The sequence below is a fragment of the Lycorma delicatula genome, chromosome 6 (assembly GCF_047948215.1).
Source record: "Lycorma delicatula isolate Av1 chromosome 6, ASM4794821v1, whole genome shotgun sequence".
NCBI classification, from domain to species: domain Eukaryota; kingdom Metazoa; phylum Arthropoda; class Insecta; order Hemiptera; family Fulgoridae; genus Lycorma; species Lycorma delicatula.
In genome coordinates this window covers 148,208,316-148,229,658 of record NC_134460.1, presented here as the reverse complement: position 1 = coordinate 148,229,658, position 21,343 = coordinate 148,208,316, and the positions used below count along the sequence as shown (strand labels likewise).

The following is a 21,343-nucleotide window of genomic DNA, read 5'->3' as shown; positions in this document are numbered from 1 at the left end:
CGAAAATTTATCGGGAGCCGCTACTTCCTTTAATAGTCTGTGAATTATCTGGATTACCGGATAAAAGAACTCTTTATCAAGGAGTTGTACGGTCTCAGGAAAATCAAATATCTTTTTTATTAGTTCTTTATTCTTCTTTCTGGTAAAACTAATTATTTCAGTTAAATTTGATATACTTTTAACCGACTAGTTTAATTAATAATGTACAATTTTTCGTATTCGTGTTCGTTTATTTATTTAATATTTGTGATTACATGCGCGCGCATTCGGTTGCAATAATTTTTATTTTCACGATAAATTTTGCAGTTTATAAAATACTGCAAGCCGGACGGGATTCGAACCTAGATTCTTCTCGGTAAAGACAAAGCCTCCGTGCCGCGGCGTTCGGAGTAGTCAGATTTTTTATTTTATTATTAAAATCATTAATCATACGTTAATTAAATTGAAGCGGTGGAAGTCAAAAGAAAATACTGTAATTTACTCGTGTACTGTATATATATTTCTTGAACTTGTAGTTTTGAAACGTGAATTTAATTTTGCTTTCCCGAAGTTGTAAAGCAGAAAAATCATTATCATCGGTCAGGGAGTGAACATCCCAGAATATATTTAATATTTTGACTTATTAAAAAGGATATTTTAAATATCATTTAGAAAATTGTATTAATGTTCACGATAGGTATATATTTTTGGTTTTAGTAGAGTCGATTGAGTTTTATTTTGTTTTAAATTACTATAAGGAGTGGGGAGATTGAACGGAAATACTAGTAGATGTAATGGGATTTACAAATTTTGAAAAAAATTTAGTTAAAACCGCTTTCCGCTTCTAAACATTTGATTATTTTTATAACTTTATCGTTTCCATCTATCGCCGTGTGAGTTTTAAAAATCTTTTTCTAAGCGAGATATTGTCACGGTAAGAACTGCGTTCAAACTTATTAGAGGTTTAGGGGTAATAACCCCGATCGTCGGTAACGTAAGAAATAAGCGTTGTGTAATTATATTGTTTCAACGTATTGAATTTGTATAATTTTTATCACTTTTTTTTGTAAACTGTATTAGAATGGAAATAGTTTTCAGGCTTTTCACTAAGGAAGAGAGGGCGTTATTGTGTGTGTACACGCGCGCACTCTCTCTCTTTTTCGCTTTATAATAGAGTATTTTAAAACGGTTATGAAAATATCACAAAAACAACTTTGTGATATTTTCATAACCGGTTTGACAAACGATTAGAACTATTGTTTAATTGTATCTCTTTTGATAAGAATACAGATAGGGACAATTATAATTTCTCGTTGTTTATCACCGAGGGAAGGATGTAGCGTTATGGAAATGTCGGTAAAGTTGAGCGACATTATTATTTTTTTTTTTACTAAAAGTTTCTTTTACTTTTTCTCTTAACCATAGATTGATTACACGATAATTTTTTTTTTTATTAAAACAAAATTTGATGCTATTTTTTTAAATTTTTAACTGTTTGGATCCGTTAAATTACTTCTAGAGTATATATTTTTAATTTTCTTTAAAGTGTACTTATTTTAAATTATAGGTTGATTTTTGCCGCATTCCCTTGCAGAAATTTTACGAAGAAATAGTCTATTAATTTTTTTATGGTAATTATCTTATTCGATTTAATTAAATTGTAGAATATAAATATCAGCTATTTTACACTTGATTTGTTTAAATAATAAATATTTGTTATTAAGTAATTATTACTTGTAATTTAAGTATAACTGCAATAGGTTTACGAAGTCACAACATTTTAGTAAACATAAGAAACGTAAAAAAATTATTATAGGCGCACAAAATGTACTTAAAACAGCAATTTTAAAACACGATTAAAAAAACAGTACATAGATACTGCAGACTAATATGTATAGCCCTAATTTTTGTTGTGCTGTCGTCAGTCAGTCGCCTATTGGATACTATTCTTCAACCTTTCTGTTCCACGATAATTTTTTAACTTTGATTTCTGCATTTGCATCCTTAATTATGTATTTTATATATTCCGATCTTTGTATTTCTCTATAGCTTTACTTTCTGTAAATCCCACAAACTTAAATGTCTTAATTCGTCACCTTGCAAGAATCTACTCTTCTCACCTATTAGTCGTATTGTATTGAAGTCTTCAACATCTTTCTTTATTACCGTATTTCAAGGCCTGTATTCTTTTCCTTTCTTTTATCATATCGTCCGTATTTCACTACCTCAAAGAGTTACAAATATTTAAAAATTCTTTTTAATTTTTAGATCTGAATTTGATAATAACAGATTTGTTTCTGCGTGAAAGGTCTTTTTGCTTGTGTCGTTTCTGATTTTTATGTCCGTATTACTTCACCCTTGCTTTATAGTTTTCCTACCTAAATTACAAAATTCTAGGGTCCTAGTGTTATTCAGGATGATTTACCAGGATATACAGATGCTTTGGGAGCTCATTCTGCACGGAAAAATAAATAAAAAAATACATATAAACATAGGTTCGGAAACGCTTAGTTAACGAGTTCTGGCTGGCGAAACATTTCGACCAGATTTCATCTCCTCCAGTGAAATGAAGCCGTACAGAAATTTTTGGGACGCAAAATTGTAAGCTAATTTAACGGTTTCATATGAAATTCGATCTCACAAATCGAAAAAATGGGTCGGAGAACCGTAAATTAAGTAGTTTTTAAAAATCCGGCGAAAAACGCAAAAAACGCGAGTCCAAAAACGGCTTTTTTTACGTTTGGGTTGTAATAACTTCGTTACAATCGCCAGTAAACAGATAAGACTAATCACGCTTTGTCAACCGCATAGGGCTGGATGGACATGAAAAATTGAATGATTTCTGTGCCCAAGACGAAGTTTTTATGCTTTTCAAGGGTGCAGACAAATTATTGTACAGTCGCAACCCCCATATTAAGTATAAAGGCTGTGTAATCAGCCGAGGTAGATTTCATAAGTACCTAGGTGTTTTGTTTGATGAGAAGTTGCTGTTTAGCAACCGCATTAGGCAAGTAGTGGCGGACGCTACTTGCCTAATGCGTCTCTGTGATGCACAGGCTTAGGAGGATTGCTCGAAAGGATTACGGGCTGTCGGGCCGTCATCTGTACATGATGTACCGAGGTGTCTTCGAAAGTATGACCTCTTATGCTGCGTTCGTTTGGGCGCAAAGGTTGCAAAGAAATCGAGCGCTTATTCAAAATTTAAGGAGTGCCCAAGCAGAGCCTTAATATTATGTACTGGTGTGTTTAAAACAACCTTCCTACGAGGCTACCGCTGTATTAGGATAGGTTCTCCCAATCGATTTAGGGGTGAAAGTTCGGGCGATCATGTGGAAATTGCGAAGAGGTAGGGAGGCCGAGGTATTTGGGATGCGGTTTCGAGCCGGGCCAGTACCGGAGCGAAACGGTGATCGCAATGCATCGGATCTAAATTTCGAACAGTTGCCCATCTCCTGAGTTCTGGGGACAGAACTCAGGCCACCCTAGAACTTAGAGGTCAAGGGGAAAATTGGCCACTCATAAGTTGCGAGTCAATGTGGCGTGAGCCGCATTGTCGGACCGTGTGGAAGTTTCTTGATGCCGTTGCTTTTTTTCAACCGGCATTAGTAGTTTAAGGGTTATAAGACCCCTACCGCATGCTGTAGGAAGCTACCCTCGAGAAATGGCTGGCCATCGGTCAAATATAGCTCCAAGCGCTATAATATGGTGGACAGGTTCTTGGCATTCAGCGACCTAGGCGTGGCAGCAAATTGCTGCCTTTGACGGAATAAATTTTAATTTATCGACAAGTCATATATTATAGTATATAGACAGGGTGCGCCTACCCGTTTTAGCAATATATCACAAGTGAGCGGTGGACACGCAAGCGAACGGTGTAGGGCGCCACGCTGATTCCGGTCACGCCGATAGGTAAGCTCTAGGAGCTAATTAGGATATTGGTCGCTAAACCGTTTTGAGGCACAGTAGCCGTTTGTTGCACGGACATTCGGTCTTATCTTTACGGAGATCGAATTGGGTAGTCGTGGGAGAAATGCCAGACAAACCAAGACTCTTTAAATTAACCTTGTAGGAAATTCAATTCTAAACGGAATACTACAAATAAAGTAAAAGAAAGGTCTTATTACAATTAGATTTAAACAAAAATCATAGGTTTTAACAGAACGTAAATATACCGCTGCGAAAGTTGATTAGATACTATCCTGTATGAAGTTATTTACTTGTATTTTGAAACTTCTTTTATTAATTTTGATTACCAAATTTATTTATTTTTTGTCATTTTCCTAGTGTTTTGAAAAAAAATTGGTTATCGATAAAAATCATTTTCCAGGAAAATTTAACAGTTAGGTGTAATTTAACAATTATTACAAGACAAAAGTAAATAAGTGTGTTTTCGAATCCCGTTTTTTGCATTTTTCGTCGGTTTTCTAAAAAAACTACTGAAGTTACAGTTCTCGAACTCATTTTTTTCAAATCGAATTTCATATGAAAAAATCAAATTAGATTACATTTTTACGACCCAAGAAGTTTTGTACGGCTTCATTTCACTGAAGGAGTTGAAATCTGGACGAAATTTTTCACCAGCCGTAACTCGTTAACGAATCGTTTCCAGACGCGTTTTGATAAGTACTTTTTTCTTTATTTTTACATAGAATGAGCTGCGCCGGTAAATTATTCTGTTTACTAAAAAGAAAACTACGTTCAGTCTCTTACAGGGAAAGCTTATTTTTTTAAAAATAAAAAGTCATCATCTTTTCCCCGTATTCACAAAAACACGGCATAACTAACAAATAATTATGCCAGAATATAAATAACCGTAATAGATTGATTTCAGACCCTCTTAAGAATTTCCGAAAAGCAAAAATCGCGTAAATTACTCTAATTAGATTGCTGCTAACATCCTCGATGCGATCGCGCTGGTTGTAAAAGTTATCGGCCTGTTAACCGACGAAAAATTTATTAACCTAATAATTGCGATGTTTATATTTAGAATCGGTTTCTGTAAATATTATTCTAGATATTGAAAATTCATAGTGCTTAATGAACGATGAATTATTCTTATTTTTGTTCTCAGGAGAGTGCTTGGTCGTTAAGAAATGTTCATAGAGCCGCCGCAGCCTTTGATCCGGGGAATGGCAGCTGTAGGGGGCTCGCGCCGAGCTCGCGGCCTGACCGATATTCTGCCCCAAACCGGTGCAATGGTAAGATTACTCGTTGTTATTAATTTTTAATTTATTTTTTTTATTGTTTCTGAGAAAGGACCGAAGTGTGACTATGTGAAATGCAGTCTGCTGTTTTAGATGTAAATTCAGTCGATAATTCTTTCTCTTATCATGTGCCCGTTTACAGTGTGGCTACGGATGCTGGGGTTTGGGAAAATTTTCTTCATATTCTCCCGGCTTTTGGATCATTTTAATTTTTATCAAATCTGACAAGAATTTTGTGAATTTTGAAAGATGACATATCGCAGAATATTTTTAGGTAGGTTATGATTTTATTAGTTTATTTAAAATTTATTTGAGTCTTAATAACGAGTGAAATTAATGAAGAGATTTGATAAACTTTTTATTACGTATAAGGGAAAATTGCGAATAAAATTTGTTCAAAAAATTTGTGATGTTTATGGATATGATACGGTTATCAGTACGTGTGGTACAAAGCCGGTTTAGGCATTTTTGATGTTGATAATGCACCTCCTTCTTGTCAGCCTATGACCGAAAAAGTCGATGAAATCGTGAAAACGTTAAGCAAGACCGGCAGATTAGCGGTCATGATATCAGTAACGACCGTAAACATCGACTACAAAATAGTTTTACACTGTTTGAAGAACGTTGGATGTGCAGCACCATTTAAAAGTGAAAAATCTAACGAATCGAATTTTCACCTGCTAATCGTTGCTAAAACGGAACGAAACCGTTTTAGAAAGGCTTATTTCGGCTGTTAAAAATAAAAATGTCCATAAAAATGGATTTATGGACAAAAGTAATATGTGGAAAAGCTTGCGGTCGAAGCTAGATGGATCCCTGCAATCGGTGGAAAGCCAGAATTCACGCCAAAAATTCTCTCCCTCTCTCTCTCTCTCTCTCTCTCTCTCTCTCTCTCTCTCATTGTTGTAGCCTTTCACGGTAACTGGCCTCAATTCTTTGCAGCATGTCTACATCAATCTGGGTGACGTGATGACCAATTGCGATCTTTAGGTCCTCCAATGTACGCGGTTTATTGCCGTACACACGCGATTTCAGAAACCCCCACAGAAAATTATTACAACTACTCAAGTCGGGGGACCGAGGGTGCCAAGAAATGTCGCCGAATCGGGAAACGATCCGTCCCGGAAACAAGTTACGGAGAACAGCCATCGTTGCCCTCGCTGTGTGCGCTGTAGCTCCATCCTGCTGGAATAACACATTTTGAAAATCGATTCCCCGGTTTCGTAACTCGGGGATGAAAAACATATTCAACATCGCGATGTAACGATCAGCTGTTACAGTTACGGCAGCGTCATTTTTAAAAAAAAAATATATAGTCCAATAACACCGACCTTTCCTATTGCACACCAGACAGCCACCTTTGGGCTATGAAGTGGTCTCTCGTAAAGCTGATAAGGGTTTCTTTCTGCCCAATACCGGCAATTCTGTTTGTTGACGAAGCCATTCAAATGAAAATGGGCTTCGTCACTCATTAACAATAACAAATTTTCATTTTCTTCAAAAACGGTAAGCATTTGTCGACAAAATTGTAATCGCGCGTGAAATCTTGCTCGTTTAACTGCTGCACGACGGCTATCTTGTAAGGATGGAAATGCAGGTCTGTATGCAGAATTCGTCTTACCGTACTTGTGCTCATTTGAAGCGCTGCTGAATGCCTCTGAATAGAGCGGCGTGGGCTTCTGACAATGGCTTCCCTTACTCGTTCGATGTTTTCCGGAGTGCTGGCAGTTCGTCGGAGACCCGGTGGTTTTTTCTTCAATATTGAACCGCTTGTTCGAAGGTTGTTTACCCGTCGCGATATTGTGTTACGAGAAGGGACACTTGCATTACGATGGATATTAAACTGACGGCGGAAATCTCGCTAAACAGCAGTTACGGATTCGTCATTTCGCACAAAACTGTCATACGCGTACAGGCGTTGGTCTAGCGCCCACGGCTCCATCTCAACGACTAAAATGTAAATGCTATGAACAAAGGAAACGTCAGACACCAGCCACGTGCCCCTCCACCACGAACGCCCGAGTACAACCCACTTCAAAAACATCCGGTTCCCGTGAATGACCCTGTAGTTTTGACCTTGCACTGTCATTCGTTTCGGTTTCTACGAAACTCTCTGAGATATAAAGAGTTCGCTTCAGAATAGGTCTGTAAAAGTTCACTGTTTTTCGTCTAGAAAACAAAGAAATTCTGAAGCGACGGGATTATGATTTTACCTCGATAAAAGGTAAAATATATTTGGTATAATAAATATATATATATATATATATATATGGTTTAATAAACATATATTTGGTTTAATAAACTTCATATGTAATATAAAAAAACTGCTTTACTTTTGGCTTAAAATACAAAAAATTTTTCCGAAATCCATATATTTTCCAGTCTGAGATTAATACACCTTAGTGAAGTCAATACCTGAAATTTAGTGATTAGAATATACTGATAGCACGGAACTTCAAAATAAATTAAAAAAATAATCATTACAAAAATAACCGTTTATGGCAGCCGATTCTGTTTGATAAATTGAAACTAAAAATTTCTTCTTTTTTTTAGGTGTACGTACACTACGTAGTAGTTTGCCCAGTAACGGTAATCTAGAACTATCGGCACGTAAGTTGGCACAAAGAACTACTAGCATTCGGCAAACATTTGGCACGGTACTAGGCAGACTGAAAACATTGTCAGTTTAATATAGATGATATTTATAACCAAAAATGCATACGATACTTTTTTTTTTTTTTTTTGTCTTCAGTCATTTGACTGGTTTGATGCAGCTCTCCAAGATTCCCTATCTAGTGCTAGTCGTTTCATTTCAGTATACCCTCTACATCCTACATCCCCAACAATTTGTTTTAGATATTCCAAACGTGGCCTGCCTACACAATTTTTCCCTTCTACCTGTCCTTCCAATATTAAAGCGACTATTCCAGGATGCCTTAATATGTGGCCTATAAGTCTGTCTCTTCTTTTAACTATATTTTTCCAAAAGCTTCTTTCTTCATCTATTTGCCGCAATACCTCTTCATTTGTCACTTTATCCACCCATCTGATTTTTAACATTCTCCTATAGCACCGCATTTCAAAAGCTTCTAACCTTTTCTTCTCAGATACTCCGATCGTCCAAGTTTCACTTCCATATAAAGCGACACTCCAAACATACACTTTCAAAAATCTTTTCCTGAGATTTAAATTAATTTTTGATGTAAACAAATTATATTTCTTACTGAAGGCTCGTTTAGCTTGTGCTATTCGGCATTTTATATCGCTCCTGCTTCGTCCATCTTTAGTAATTTTACTTCCCAAATAACAAAATTCTTCTACCTCCATAATCTTTTCTCCTCCTATTTTCACATTCAGCGGTCCATCTTTGTTATTTCTACTACATTTCATTACTTTTGTTTTGTTCTTGTTTATTTTCATGCGATAGTTCTTGCGTAGGACTTACGACATACGACATACGATACTATTTAATTAAAACTAATTTAGCATCCCAATTAATATTATTATTTTAACCTACTTAAATAATTATTTTTTCTACTCGCTTTATTCTGTCGCTCGCAAATTCCAAAGTCGCTGTCGGTAGATTCAAAGAGCTCGTGACCGATTTTGAATTCACATTTATTATAAAATTGTTGACGTGTACGTCATATAAATGTTCATCTTCAATGTATTGTTTTTCGACGTTGATAACATGTTCGCAGACATTGCTCCACTCGGCTTCAGACGCGTTATGAAATTCCTTTTCGGCTAACTTAAGAACGTCCAACATGTTAAAAGTTGTATTACTTTTAGCTACTCGATTCCATCATTTCAATGGCATTCAAGTCAGGGCTATAAGGGGGCAACCGTAGAACTGTATGCCCATAATTTTCGAAAATGTCATCCGTTAGAAATTTCTTTTGATATTCTTTGTGTAATTTTATATCAAATAATTCAGTCTTCGTCATAGCTGGAGAACAGTTAATTCGGCTGACCGTTTTATCATAAAAGTTTTTTAAAGAGTTAAAATTTAGCTGCTTTTGTAGCAGAACGTTGTGATACGAGGCGTTATCTAGTACATGGTCGACCGAGTGGCAAGTTGGGGAATACACTTCACCCGTAACCATTTCGTGTACTTTTCGGAATCCATCGATCTTAAAGCATTATTAAGGAATCCTTTATTACAGCCGGCATGAAAAATTATTAATAGTTAGCCCTTGGATACCGGTGTTTTCAGCCCCTCTTGAAGGTTTGTTGTGTCTACCCACGATTTTGGTGTCGTATGTCTTTTGTGAACTTAGGTTTCAGCTGTGTATACAATCGGTCTTCCTTCTTCGCGAAACGGAAATGTGTCTTAGAATTTTCATCTTTGCATTTTAATGTCGTGCCGTTGTATCAGTATTTTCCAGTTGTCTTTTGTTTTTTCAATCTAAATCCCATTTTACGTAATATTCTCCTTAAAGATCTTTCACTCCCTTTGAAATTAATTTACTTTCGCGGGCTTTTAGCATAATTCTTTTCACAGTAGGTGAAAAGCGTCCGGGTCAAACGAATCTAAATTGCACACACTATTGGGCGATGTGCACGTTTTCTTTGTGAATCGAACACGGATGGCGCTTCTCAGTTGCATTTGATTTCTCGTCTGCTGTAATTCTTTGGACCGTTCGTTTTGATACTTTTGTAGCTTGAGCGACCGTATTCCTCACTATTCCGGTTTCGGCATCGTTTTGTAAAAAGAAATTGTAAACATCGAATACAATTTTCCTTGCCTGACTATATGAGCTGCTATACCTTTTCCTCCCAACTTGTACGTTTTAAAAGAAAATAACCGTATCGAAATATTAAAAATTTAAACGACTGAATTTATGACAAAGCCTTAAATGAAAATAACACAACAAATAGTAAAAATAAATCGCTAACAGCTATTCTCTTCAATAGGTTATATATACACCGCAATAAACGTTCAATAATAACCACTTCTAGAATATAATTAGAAGCGATATGTGACATACGATTCTTTGCAGAGGTTAGAGTAGATTAAAAATAAGTAAATGAAATTCTTAGAATTTCGTGTCGTGTTTACAAAAATTCATAAATAGCACTTTAGTCGATGTTTCATTCCTGAATGATTCTGCTATTATTAGTCACTATATAACAGGAAGTAGTCGTAGATCAAATCAATATATAATTTAGAACAGAACTCAACAATTACATACGCTACAGCAAGTTATGAAAACTTTTTTATCTATTTCCCTACCGCAAAAGTCATATAGAAAATGACAGTGGTGTTAGTTTGCTTGTAACAGAGGCCAATGCATGCAAAATGCTAGTTACATAGGCTTCCAGTCCCTGCGCCAAAATTTGTGTCGATACATTCGTTCTATCGTGGATATGCGGTTGGTTTTTTTTAGCATGTTACATGTTTCTCACGTTTACTTTTCGGCTATCATATTTTTTGTGAAAACTATGAATCTGAAAAAAGCGCTTTGCCGATAACTTGACGGCATCAAGAAATGCACGTTTATATGAATTTTTTTTCATAAATTGATATTTATTTCTGTGAATTTCGTTATGAGATTCATTTATAGAAACAAATATAATCTTAATTCTTACAAAACAATTACGTAAAGCTTATGTTAGAACTTTTCTGAAAAAATATGAGAAAATTCGGTAGTTTTAGAGAAGATTATTTCTCTATTTAACACGAATGAATGAATTGTGAACCGTCAAAACGGTAGTAGAGTGGCAGAATGTTTTATCATTTTTTTTTTTTTATTACCTGTCGGAGATTAAATAAATCAAAGTGGAGTTCAACATTTTTTATTTAAAAAGAAATGCGGTATACGTATATTATTTAAGAAAGAATTAAATAAAAATACCTATTAAAAAATAAAGTAAAATAAACAAAAACTTTAAAAATATCTCGTAGCTTTTTTTGATGTAAAATCTTTTAATAGCTGTGCAAATTTGAGAGTTTTAGCTATTGAAACTGTAGCTAATCCTGATAACAGACTCTGAGAAATCGGTCTTCTCAAGTAATTTTTTTATTATGTTCAATTTGGAGAAACTTCTCTCTCGTGTTGCTACCGGCACTGCTGCTATCGTTTGAAGAATTATCACAGCCGGCAAAATTCGGTGCTAAACTATATTTTAGAATAAATTTCAATATTACTATCAATTGGCGTGTTCGGTACAATTCATCGTAGAGTTAAATACCTTCAATTTCGGCGTCTGTATTATCGCTCAAAGCTATATACAAATCTAGGCAGCGGTGGAGAAGCTGTTTCTTAAAAAAAAAAAAAAAAACGAAAATACGATTAAATTTCCGATATAAAATTTTGATTTTAATTTGTCAATGCGTTCATTTAATCGATAAAATCTTTCTTCCGCGATGAACAATGTCCATTGCGCTAAAAAAACATTGTACGTTGAATCTCATCTTTAGATTCATAATTAAATTGCTTTTTAATTTTTCTCGGGCTGATGTTTTGATGAGCTTGATATCTTGGCTCTTAATTTAAATTTTCTGCAAGCGTAACCTTCTTTTACTGTATTTTCAAGTCCATCGTCTATAAAAATATCCTTAAAATAATGTGCTGTCTTTTTTTTTATGGATTTTGTATTTGAGATATCAATTAGATACGTTTTGCAGAATTTTACCGACTACGTTTCTTTGTTTAAAATTTCATCGATCCATTTACTCTAATAAAATGTAGTTACAGTGATGCAAGCGAAATTAAAATATTAATTTTTCTGGACGCTTCGTGACGAGAAGGAGCGTCAAGTGAAATGTTTTCATTTAGGTTTATTTTAGTGGGTCTTTTAAAAACAATAGCGGTCCGTAATTCATCAGTAATCATCGCTGCCCATTTTCCTTGATATGATTCGACGTTTAATATTTTATTCTCGGATTTATTTTGTCTTCCGAGTATGATTTCATCTAAAATATTTCTCGTTCTAAATCGTGACTTATTGCTTTCATCAATTTTTACAGATTCTTGGTACCTCTTCTTCGATTACATTTTCATAATTTTTCTTTTTGTTTATTTAATAGTTATTGAGAGAATCCGTTAATTTTCGTTTTTTTTTCTGCCTATTCTCTTTTCTGCTTCTTATAAGCAGCTCCAGAATGTTGTTCGTTTTTAACCCTATATTTTGTCCGCGTCACAAAAATTGATTATTCGAGAAATCCTACGACGTAAGATTCGTTTCAGAAAATTGTTTTTCAAAATTGTTCCGAATTAAGCTTCTTAATTATTTACTTAACCTTCACAAAAGATCAGCGCGACAGTCGTCACAGCAACGAGATATACGATAGATATTACTTAAACTGCACAGTTCTGGTATCAACATTGCACTCGTAAATGACACGTGATTTTGTGTAAGCCAATCGATCATGTCTGTTTTTCGCGTGTTCGAATTCGGAGCGCGGTTCAGATGCATGTTATCGTACGAAACATTATTTATGACCGTGACCGAGTTAGAGGGAAGAAAAAGAATTAATCGTTGTTTTAACCGCCGCTCGTAATTATCAGAATTCATATCGTCGTAATAATTTCCTGTTTTGGTACCCCATTTAAATATAAATAGAGTTTTCTTAACAAAGTCGTTTTCGGAACCGGCGTGAACAATGTAAGCACGCTTGCTTTTAGACATCGGAGCAGCAAGGTTACGGTCAGAGCCATCACTCCGCGATATCGGCTTGTACCAAGCCGATCCATGTACATGCCAGTCGTACCGACTGACATGTACATGGATTCTTCCGTGTAAATTATAGGCCTATTATAGTTAATCTTTAATAACTCTTAAGTAACGTAGCCTCGGTTCTATTTTCTATATTTTTTTCACCATTTGAACCCCAAATCATTGATGTTACTCCATAAAAACCAAAGGCTTCCTTCAAAATTGATTTTCTCTTTAGACAAAAATAATGGTAGTCGAAGAATAACGCGTTCACCTTTTTCAATATGAAAATTATAAATAGTTTCACGAATCACAGGGACGTTTTAGTTGTTTTTAGTTTACGCTTTTTTTTTAAGGAGTAGTACTTATTGAGATTAGTTTTTGCTTAGCTTAAAATCTTTTGAATACTACTGAGTGAACTTAAATTTCACTCTGTTTTGAACGGAGTTTCTGAACTTGTTTAAGAAGGATTTTATGCTTCATTTTTCATAAAGTTAAAAAACATTAAACGACTCTCTCGTCTCTCCCTCTCTTTTTTCCTGTTTAGCCTCCGGTAACTACCGTTTAGATAATTCTTCAGAGGATGAATGAGGATGATATGTATGAGTGTAAATGAAGTGTAGTCTTGCACATTCTCAGTTCGACCGTTCCTGAGATGTGTGGTTAATTGAAAACCCAACCACCAAAGAACACCGGTATCCACGATCTAGTATTCAAATCCATGCAAAAATAACCGGCTTTACTAGGACTTGAACGCTTTAACTCTCGACTTCCAAATCAGCTGATTTGGGAAGACGCGTTAACCACTAGACCAACCCGGTGGGTTACTCTCTCGTCTGGCTGTAGGTAAGTTTACGTCCTCCCCCCGATTGGTTTCTTGTATATTCCACCTTCCACGATTGAAATTATGATAGTATCATACGTTAAATTGTAATCTAAAGAAACAGAATACCTTAACGAGTGAAAATGTAAAAATAGAAATTGTAACGATGCCGATAATTTTAGTAAACAAAACACAACACGATGTTTTCAAAAAAAAACATTATAATATATTGATTGATACAGGCACAGTAACAAACACACTACGACAGTGAAGAAGCATCTGAAACAATGCATACCCCTACTGCCGAAAATCTGTTGTCTGTATGGACACTTTTCAAGGACAAACTTATTGCGGTTTGCAACAAGCTCTATCACTGTTAACAAAATGTTAACAGCGATCGTGTTTTTACACGATAGACGATAAATATTATATAAATACTGGTGAGGACTAACAAATGAGTACATTACTGTAAGTTCACAATTGCACACACTGCAGTAAAATCTCGCTACTGCAAACAACAGCTAGGATAGCTCTTAAGCTGAACACATTATAGTAGATCTACATTTCAACTTATTTTAGGAAATAAACAACGATTACCATGTTTCGATTTTATAACTAACTGCAACAAAAGTATACAGTAACGACAATCCTATAGGAATCGTTTGATGTTGCAAAATGTGAGTTTCCCACGCTGTACAGCTGTAATGAAATTAATTCGTAAATAACTCGATCCAGTCGTCACCAAATGAAAAGATCAAACATACGAGTAAATTTTTTAGCTTTTCAGTCGTTTTAATAATCGTTCAGCGAAGCTCATTCTTTTTATCACGGGCAGAGTATGTTTATCTATTTTTTTGTTAAATTATAAAACTTGAAGTACAATATTAATCTGATTATTTTTGCTGGAGTAAATTACCTTTATCATTCTTCATATAAGATGATTACATTTTCAAATAAAAAGGCTACTAAATTTTAAGGTTTTATCTTAAAGTGTGTGTGTGTGTGTATATATATATATATGTATATACACACACACACGATATTATATATATATATAATGTATATATATATATATATATATATATATATATATATATATATATATACGTGTGTGTGTGTATATACATATATATATATATATATATATATATATACATTACAACATTACACGTTGGACGAAATTCTGAACTTGTGATATCATTTTTATTTTTGTCTACTTTTTAAAAGTATTCGCGTAGTAAGAAACTTCACTTTTTAAATTTACAGTTAGTGTGAAAACTTAGTTTAGTTGTGCGGTTTCTTTCGTGCGAACGTGTGATAACTCTTATGTGATAAAAAATAAATTGCCATCCAGCCGGGAGCATCCGTTTTCTTTTTTTAATACTGACTTGGCTACTCGATATGCAAAATCATAAATATATTACTTTATAAAAAAATACGTATATTTATATGTAAATTTATTTGTGTAGTGTTTTGAAATACTTTGTTTTTGTAATACATCAGATCGATAGCTATAATATAATATTCAGTGTTTGCGTACGTTAGGCGTTTGTTTGTATCGGTGAGTACGTTTTTGTGTTGTTATCGTATATGATTTATTTCAAGGAGATTTTTTTAAACTTATTATTATTTCTAATAGTTTATTAATGCGTATCCATTAATTTACGGTTAACCGAACAAGTACAACAGCAGTGATAGTGTTCTTATTTCGACAGATGGCGGTTTATTTTGTATCGCTTCGTTACAATCGACGAGGTATTGTTATTAATATTTTTCATTAAATCATGTTGTTCGTAAAACCGATCGGTTACACTGCTTCAAATATTCTAGCGGTTGTATGTTTTACGTTTTGAAATGTGCCGATAAACAAGTTAGAAATATTATAAAAATACTCCGATAGTTACGTACTTGTAATTATTTTGAATAGTTTCTTCGTAGTACTGATTATTTTGGAGAAGCGTTTCTCTTGTCTTTCTATTCAACGTTTGTGTGTCCGTTTAACTTTCATTTTTCACGCAATTTAGTAGCGAGGAACGTATAATAATTTGTGCATTATTATTGTCGTCGTTATTTACACATTACGTAATTTTTTTTTACGGTTTAAGACTATTACTGTGTTATCGGTTACGCATGACCCCGATGTTTACCGCCGTAAAATTGCCGTGGAAGCATATTATAAAAAGGGCCTGGTATTACTCGATATAAAGAAACTTATGATGGAATGTATACTCGGTAACGTAGCCCTTTTTGTATTATCACCGGCCAGGAAATCGGGATAGATCTGCAGGCGGTACCGTCCACGCCTAAATTTATAAATTCCAAGAATAAATTACCTGTAAAAGAACTCGAATCCTTAATATGAAGTTGTAAGCGTTAAGTAAAACGCAGATATTTTCATCGCGAAGTAAAGGATCAAGATATTTAAAAAAGCGGGAGTCGTGACAAAGGCGTGGTGATCGTAGCGAACCGCAGAGAGAACACGAAATGAAATAAATAATTCAGGAATTTTTCAAGGGCCGGAATTCCGTGAAAAATGGTGATAATTGTACAGGATGGCCCAGGGAAAACGGGAAATTTAGAAAGTAGTAGTAGTGGCAGCCCGGAGGAGCCGGTAGAAAGATGGGAGCGGCATCCTACTGTGTACAACTACCTGCCGTTTAGCGAAGGTGGACCGGTAGGTCGGTACGCAACGTGCGTTAGCCGTGAAGGCGTTTAACAAGAATGACGACTGCGTGACTGCTGCTCATCGGGAATTCCGAGGTCATTACAACTTAGGACGTCACGGTCGCGTTCCATCTTGCCACGCTATCAAGACACGGATTGAGACTTTCGAGGAGACGGGTTCAGCTCTAAAAAAGAAACCAGCAGAAGGTCGACGATCTCTGCGGACCCCAGAAAACGTTGAAGCAGTTCGGGTCTCGATCGGAATGAACCCACGGCGATCGGCAAAGACACACGCAGCAGCATTGAACCTAAACCGAACAACCGTCCGCCGAATATTCCACAGTAATTTGAAATTTCACCCTTACAAAATTCAGGTTGTACAGGAAGTGAACCCATCAAACTACGTGGTCCCTTGAATTGCCGTGGAAGTGTTTCAAAATGCCGCGATAAGTCTCAGCTTTCGCTTCCAGGAACGCATAAGTTCGAACGGCCGTCATCTTACGGACATTGTTTTTAGAAATTGAAATTTTTTTGTATCGGGGCATGTAATTTACTTTTTGTTTTCAACAATAAAACTTGTAAATTCACTTATTTTACTTTCGTGAAAGTACTTCAACATTTCCCATTTCCTTGTGCCGCACTGTATTAATGCGAACGATTTTGCTTATTCTTAGCAAAATAAACACTAAACATTCTCTAAATAATAGACTGATCTCCGTAGGCCATCCGGTACCATGTATCTCGTCGATCTTAAATTCGTTATTATTTTATTAGTTTTTCTCAGTCTTAATCGTAAAAAGTGCAGCCTTAAATTTTTTAATTAGTCTATATTCGTCACTATTAACGCAACTGAATATTTTTCAGATAGAAAAGGGCACGTTAATTCTTAAAGCAATTATTCATTCGGTCGGAATTTCGGGAACTACGTATCATGATTCAAAAATGTTTACGGCCGGGAATACGAGTGAGCGAAGCAGTAGACGGTCTTGAATCTCCGGTTAGGGTGTAGTTTATTCTCAGTTCTTTTGAACTTATATATGTTCTCCGCCGGCGGATTAATACCTCCTTACCGTTTAATGGCTTTGACATGCGAGAAGGACAGCGCATCTTTTCGGTTTTATTTGCAGGTAACCAAACCGTTATCTCTGAGGATGAAGATAATATTAAAGTACGTAGGGATACGGTTGTGAAATTTTTATGAAGTCAGGTCGGTTCCTGCTTATTTTTTGTGTAATGAATAGTGTACAAATATACTTTGGTAGCATCTACAGAGCGAAGAAATGAAGATTTTAAGGCGGTGTCGACCTATAACGGCTCCTATAACAGGCGACGTAACGTAGACGTTCGTGTAGAACTAAACATCTTTTGCTTAAATGACGAAATTAGAGATCATCAGCGACTGCGGTAAGTTGATGTCAAAGAGAATTCCCAGACGGTTTTATGAGAAAAAAGAAGAGGTTTAGAAAATGAGATGCAGTGACTTGTGAAAATTTTAGATGGCGTTAGGTACAGAAAGCCTAATGTTTGGGGGGGAAAGAGATACATTTTTCGTATTACTCGATTTAGGTGTACAGATTTTACCGGAAAAAAATTCGTGAAACATTTCCTACTAGAAGTTGAACTAAAAAATATTCGGTAGCTATAATTGTTACGTAAAATCAAAGTTTACTCTCTTATCGACGTTTCATCCTTGCGTCTGTAGCCGATTTTGAGATGATGTAGGAACGAACGTATGTATAAGCTGGGCTTAAAGAAAGCTCGTTCCCCAAAACGTTGTGGCACATGGAAGTAATCATCCGTGCTAATAAACGTCCGCGCAGATTTCCCACCGAAGAGTGTTATACGTATATTGCAATTAAACTTTGTAAATAAAATTTACAAAGGAATTTTGAGGATAACACACTGAAATATAGAAATACTGGAATGGGAACTGCCTCATGTCCAACGTGAGTGGAAAACGAACGTGAAACAGATAGATTTAGAGGTGTAGTTGTCATTGTCGCACAGTGCAGCGCATGCGCATTGTACCTAACGTACCGTCCCTTCAGAAAGTGATTCCATTAAAAACTTAATTGTCTTGTTCACGATTTTAATAATTTTTATTTTTACAGTGAATGAAACATTTACTATCATAGCGATATGATTACGTGTTGTTTGTTTATGTTATAAAATAATCGTATTAAAAATATCCGTCAATCATTTTTATAAAATTTACTCTTAAATCACTATTTATTGGTTGCTTATTTAGAAGTTAATATTAAGTGATAAAATCTCATAATTCTATTTAATTAATAGAAAAATTTCAACGCTTATGAATATTAAATAAATGTTGAGTTAATCATCGTATCGTATAAATGTTTTTATAAAAACTTTCTACCGTAACTTGAATTATGAAACATAACTTGTGATTTGTTATGAGAGAGATCGTCACAAACTTTGAACGGACTGTAGACAAAGAGAGGTATACCTCTAAATCAGCTATCTTTGTTGGCACGGACTTTCTAACGCTAGTGCCCCTTCCAGTATTTCTATATTTCAGTGAGATAACACAAGAATTCAGGTTTTGCTTTTATCTTGTCCGCTATGTACATGAAGACGTATTTACACGAGTTGTTTCCTTCCAGAATAGGAAACTTTTATTTCTTTACGCTACCGGTCCTACTTTTTCTTATGCTTTTGAGTCGGGTAAAGCATCAGGGTTATTTCTCTAGGAGTAATGATGTTAATTTTACAGCATAGTAAACAGGGTGATTGATTACATTTTCGAGTGCACTGGGGGTATTGATGCATTCAATGTAATACATTCATCTCAAATAACCCGAAATTTCTTCACTTCTCACTTCCCTTAACAAGCCTGGCATGAATTAAAAAAAAAAACAAAACATACACACACACATATATATGTGTGTGTGTGTGTGTAGCGATACCGTTTTCAGAAGGGACTGGTTTTTCTTGTCAGGTCGCCTACAACAGCTTCTTGTTTTAAAAAGTACTTAACATTATATCAGGTGACCAACTTAAAACACGGAACCGCCTCAGACTAAACACGGTTACAACAGTTTATAACGTTTTATAAATTAAATGGGAGAATGTAAAGTTAATTAATTCTGTACTTATATTAGCGTATTAACTTAAAACGTATTTTCCGTACGTTTTTTTACAAAAGATGTTCGAAGTGAACGCCGTGAGCAGCGATGCACTTAATAATACTGAGCAGTACTGATCGTACTGAGCAGTCGCCTTATGTAAAACGCTTGTTGTCATTGCCGTCGATTTCTTATTGAAAGTTCGCCTTCAGTTCATCGATAGTGCGGGCGTTTCGATTCGTAGACTGTAACCTTCGATTAGCCTCGAAAGAAAAAATCGCAACTAGACAAATCTAGGGAACGTACTGGCCTTCATCCTCAGCCTACAGTTCGTTCTTTTGTAAAGGCCGCGTGAACGCGCGCTAGTGAATCGTTCGATATGCGACACGTTGCCCCGCCCTGTCGAGAGAACCCGTACTCTTTTTCACGATCTATTAACCGAGCGTTGTATTCTTCGAAAATTATACGGTACACTTTCGTATCGGCAGTCGGGTTAAAAATATCGACCCCGATATACGGTTATCAGGAACAGCACACCAAGCTCCTTGAAGCGGACGCTCAAATCGAAAGTCTTTTTTTGTTCGTTTTCAGTGAGGGTTTTTAGCTATCTGTGCGAATTAATTTATCCAAATAAGCGAAACCGTTTTCGTTTGACGTGAAATACAACATCGGGTCTATCTGTACATCGACAGCGTTATTTAACCGAATCGTGTTTGCTTCGCTTTGCAGACACTTGGAATACTGGTCCTCGGCAATTTTTCCGGGTGTATTTGATTCGTTTCTCGTAAGGATCGAGAACGCATGTTGAAGCCTTCCCCAACAGCGATCCTTTCCTCGATCGAATAAGACGTTTTAGAAAAACACGACTACAAAGAACGAAACTATACTGTTGTGAAGCGTTAGTAGTTTACAAGAGACATCGATACAAGGGAATACACAAGGAAATACACTGCTGCTACTAATGTCGCTATCGGATGTATATAGCGGCATTAGTAGCAGCAGCATTAAATGTGACTCAAGATCTGCGATTCGAGCCGCGTAGGTTCGGTTTTAAGTCGCTCACGTGGTATTGTATTCGTACATTCCACCTTGCATATTTGTAAACTTACTCGTATATAGTCACGCGCACAATATGTGTAACACGTATGTTTGTCTATAAGCATAACGTTTCTTTCTTTGTTAATAAAATTGAATCGAGTAAGTAATTATTTTCGAAAATTGGGTAATATTAAATAAATTTATGTTCTTTTCTCCAACCAGTTTTCCAGCTATATCCGGGTCTACGTGCGTTTAGCGAAACGCAATTACCGCTCCCGGCTTGCTAGGCGACACGTAGCTCCATTATAGGTATAAACGTACCGATAAATATGTAGCCTTGAACAGACTCACGTCGACCGTTCCTGAGACGTGCCGTAAATCGAAACCCCACCGCCAAAGAATATCAGTATCAACAGTTTAGCATTCAAAATTGTATAAAAGCGACTGCCTTTACAAGGATTCGAACCTTAGAACTCTCGACGTCGAAAATCAGCCGATTTTGCTATGACGAGTTTAACTTTTAGGCTAACTCGGCGGGTTATAAATAAATTTATAGATATCGAAATTGTTTTTTTACGAGAGGAATTGTTTGGCCAGGTACAATTTGGATAGTATTTTTTAACGAATTTAACGTTTTCTTATCTTGTTAATGTACATGTCATCGAAAAAGGTTGCAGCAATTAAAAAAGTCGTATCTCAGAAACCGCTACAGAGGTAATCAAACGAATATTTTTTTTTTAAATTCATCGACTCAAAACGTTTTTTACACGTCTTAGAATGTTTCAATATGAGCTCCGTCGTCGCTCTGCAAACATCCAGCCGATAATTGACTTCTGCGCAGGTCCGCTGGATCGTCGCAGGCGTAACTTTGGCAATAGCAGCGGTGA

General features: G+C 35.7%; 1 protein-coding gene across 2 annotated transcripts in view; it reads left to right on the top strand.

Annotated features, from left to right (window-relative positions):
* The window catches only part of CdGAPr (GTPase-activating protein CdGAPr), a 446,242-nt gene that overhangs the window by 52,281 nt on the left and 372,618 nt on the right, over positions 1-21,343 (top strand). For both annotated transcript variants that reach the window (XM_075368778.1, XM_075368777.1), the window contains exon 2: positions 5,051-5,177. In XM_075368778.1, coding sequence (XP_075224893.1) covers positions 5,073-5,177 — 105 coding nt within the window. In that variant the 5' untranslated portion in view covers positions 5,051-5,072. The remainder of the gene's footprint in view (positions 1-5,050; positions 5,178-21,343) is intronic.